The 3,635-nt window shown below is 34.8% G+C and overlaps 1 protein-coding gene across 1 annotated transcript in view; it reads left to right on the forward strand.

Annotated features, from left to right (window-relative positions):
- LOC108514801 (UDP-glucuronosyltransferase 2B20) overlaps positions 1-3,635 on the forward strand; it is a 24,346-nt gene that overhangs the window by 12,287 nt on the left and 8,424 nt on the right. Inside the window, exons 4-5 of the mRNA XM_017851285.1 lie at positions 1,406-1,493; positions 2,755-2,974. Coding sequence (XP_017706774.1) covers positions 1,406-1,493; positions 2,755-2,974 — 308 coding nt within the window. The remainder of the gene's footprint in view (positions 1-1,405; positions 1,494-2,754; positions 2,975-3,635) is intronic.

A 3,635-nucleotide genomic window follows, 5' to 3' on the forward strand; every position in this document is an offset into this window, starting at 1 on the left:
ACAGAAACCAAACACATGGTTTTTAAGTTTTGTTTTGTTTTGTTTCCTCTTTTGCATCTGCATAGAATTTTAGCCAAATTAGACAGGCTTTGTTACCCACAATTTGGAATTCTCACTCAGATTTGATCAAGTCAGGTAAAGTTCATCAAATCTGATGGGAGAAATACTGGAACGTACAAAAAAAAAAAAAAACTCTCAAAATGTGATCACTAAGCACTGTAATGTTAAGGAGAAATTAAGACCGGCTTGTTGTTAAACATTAACCCAGACAAACCCCAATTCAGCTATTTACCTAAGGATGGGTTTCAGGCTAAAACTGTCCTCTGCCATCCTAGAAGCAGGAAAGAAACCTCAAACTGATCCTCCCTCCTGGGAGCCAGCTCGAACTCCATAGAGTTACCTGCCTTCCATTGTCATGGAAACAGGAAATCTTTCCTTTCTTGTGGGAAGCAAGCAAAACTCCAAAAAAAAAAAAAAAAAAAAAAGGAGTTGTACAGCAAAATAAATTTTAGATCTTGATTGAATTTTGAGGTATCAGGGATTCTCTGGAGGGATTGCTTCCAGACCTCAGTCAATTGTCTTATTTTTTTGAGCGATAAAGTTAGCTCAGGCTGGTACCAAGCACTGATAGGACACTTGCCAAAGGTCAGGGAACCTCCACTCACAATCTCTTCATGGTTACCAAAATGTGAACCCTGAATATCTGAGACAGGTCTTAGTTAATGTAGAAAGTTTATTTTGCCAAGGTTGAAAATGTGCACCCATGACACAGCCTTATGAGGTCCTGATGACATGTGTCCAAGGTGGTGCAGTGACAGTTTGGTTTTATGCATTTTAGGGATATATAAGACATCAATCAACATATAAGATGAACAGTTGTTCGGTCCAGAAATGGTGGACAACTAGAAGCAAAGGCGGAGCAACTTGAAGCAAGGAAGGGGTTTCCAGGTCATAGGTAGATAAGAGACAAATGGTTGACTTCCTCTGAGTTTCTGATTAGCCTCTCCAATGAGGCAATTAGATATGCATTTATCTCAGTGAGCTGAGCGGTGACTTTGAATAGAATGGGAGGTAGGTTTGCCCTGAGCAGCTTAACTTTATCCTTTAGCATAGATTTGGGAACGCCAAGATTTATTTTATTTTCCTTTCACAATCTCACGTGTCTAGCTATTATGTTGGAAACGCCATTATTTCTTTATATACCAATTTGATTATAAAAGTAAAGACATTAAATGTGGTTATTCAACTTACCTCAGAATTTTAATAGTTCTCATTACTTGACATCAATTCTTATTTTTTCATCTTTTATATGGATTAACTGATTATTAATCTTTTCAGAATTTTGACACATGTTATATTTTTAGAGTTCTATTCATTTAACAAGATATTCTCCTTATCCTAACAGGTTCTATGGAAATTTAATGGCAAGAAGCCAAATACTTTAGGCTCCAATACTCGACTGTACAAGTGGTTACCCCAGAATGACCTTCTTGGTAAGACTCTGGAGAACAAATACTGAATATATTAGTAACAGTCAATTAGAGTGATAATTGTTCAACATAAAACAAACATATTTAACATTTATTATCAGAAAACTAAAAAAAAAAATCAAATTTAACTACTTTATATTTATTTTCCAGTCTTAGTATAAAAAGAATACACAGGCCGGGCGCGGTGGCTCAAGCTTGTAATCCCAGCACTTTGGGAGGCCGAGATGGGCGGATCACGAGGTCAGGAGATCGAGACCATCCTGGCTAACACGGTGAAACCCCGTCTCTACTAAAAAATACAAAAAACTAGCCAGGCGAGGTGGCGGGCGCCTGTAGTCCCAGCTACTCGGGAGGCTGAGACAGGAGAATGGCGTGAACCCGGGAGGCGGAGCTTGCAGTGAGCTGAGAGCCGGCCAGTGCACTCCAGCCTGGGCGGCAGAGCAAGACTCCGTCTCAAAAAAAAAAAAAAAAAAAAAAAAAAAAAAAAAAAAAAAGAATACACTATAGTAGTTGGCATTTTATTACATACAGTCACATTCTTTACGGTCAGAATAAAATCTCTTTATTCAGGTGTAATTACCTCTCACAGGTTTTAAATAACATCCTGGATTTTCTGTCTGTCTCCTATTTCTACAGCTTTACATCTGTTCTTTCCCCTACTGCAAGGCTATTTCAACAGGCACTGAAAATAACAGACACTATTCTATTACCAGTGTCTCTATTTTCTATGGGAATAAATCACCAATCTTTATCATAAAGTGATAACACATTTTGTGATGATGTGTAACCGGTCCTTCCTCAGCACTACCTCCAGGCTACTGCCTACTACCCTGCTGCCTTTAAAAAAAAATTAAATATTTTAAATATTTTAAGTATTTAAATATTTTAAATACATAAATGTGACTACATTTTATAACACTTAAGAGACCATGTTATTTTATACCCAAACTTATACTTTTCTCTTTCGTACATTTATATTTTTTAGTTAAGAATATGCTTTTCATTTTGTTCACCTGGCAATCTTTTAAATTTATATTTCCACTGTGAAGACACACACACCATGACCTTTTCATGTAGCATTCACTTACCTTTCCAGCAAAAGTAGGTGCTTCTTCCTCCAAAATTTGAAAACAATTTCAATGCAGTTTTGTGGGTAGAATATTACCTAGGGAACACTGTTGCTTAAAGTTCCTTATATTGTGCATTTCTTATTGAATTCCTGTGCCTTACAATTAATATTTTGTTAAAATTCATCCACTTTTAGGTCATCCCAAAACCAAAGCTTTTATAACTCATGGTGGAACCAATGGCATCTATGAGGCGATCTACCATGGGATCCCTATGGTGGGCATTCCCTTGTTTGCAGATCAACATGATAACATTGTTCACATGAAAGTCAAGGGAGCAGCCCTCAGTGTGGATATCAGGACCATGTCAAGTAGAGATTTGCTCAATGCATTGAAGTCAGTCATTAATGATCCTATGTGAGTATTACAATTTTTTGACCAGGTGGTATTTATAAATTATTTTGTCAACAGTGAATATGAGTTTTAACCTTTTTTTAAGAGACTAATTTTGAAGGGATTAAAGTGATTTAACCAATGTAAAATCTGCTCTTATTTTCCACCAGACAGTTATTTCAAAGTTACATTTCAACCCCATAGATTTAATGGGTCACCAATGACTGCAATGAATTATAAAATAAAAAAAAATTAAAGATATGTAGATAATTATTTTAAATAGTTTTAATGATAGAATACACTATAAAAGAAATAATGTAACTAGAGAAATATGATAAAATATTTCAATTCAATACCTAAAATTTCTGAAAGTATGAATATATTCTTTCTCAAAATTTCTTTTATTATTATCATTATTTTAAGAAATTTGATAGTGAATTATAATGTGCATAGCATAACAGTCACTAAAATTTAAAATCTAAATATATTTAGTGTGTTTACATAGTTACAAAGCCATAACCCTAAAGAACATTTTTATGAACTCATAAATGAACTCATAATGCCTGAAGTTGCTCCCAATAAACCTCTAGTTCTAGAAAACTACCAACTTACTTTGTTTCTCAATAGATTATTCTCTTCACATATTTTATATAAATGAAATCATACAATTTATGGTGTTTTGTAA

This window comes from Rhinopithecus bieti, unplaced genomic scaffold (assembly GCF_001698545.2).
Source record: "Rhinopithecus bieti isolate Rb0 unplaced genomic scaffold, ASM169854v2 scaffold_34437, whole genome shotgun sequence".
In the NCBI taxonomy this organism is placed as follows: domain Eukaryota; kingdom Metazoa; phylum Chordata; class Mammalia; order Primates; family Cercopithecidae; genus Rhinopithecus; species Rhinopithecus bieti.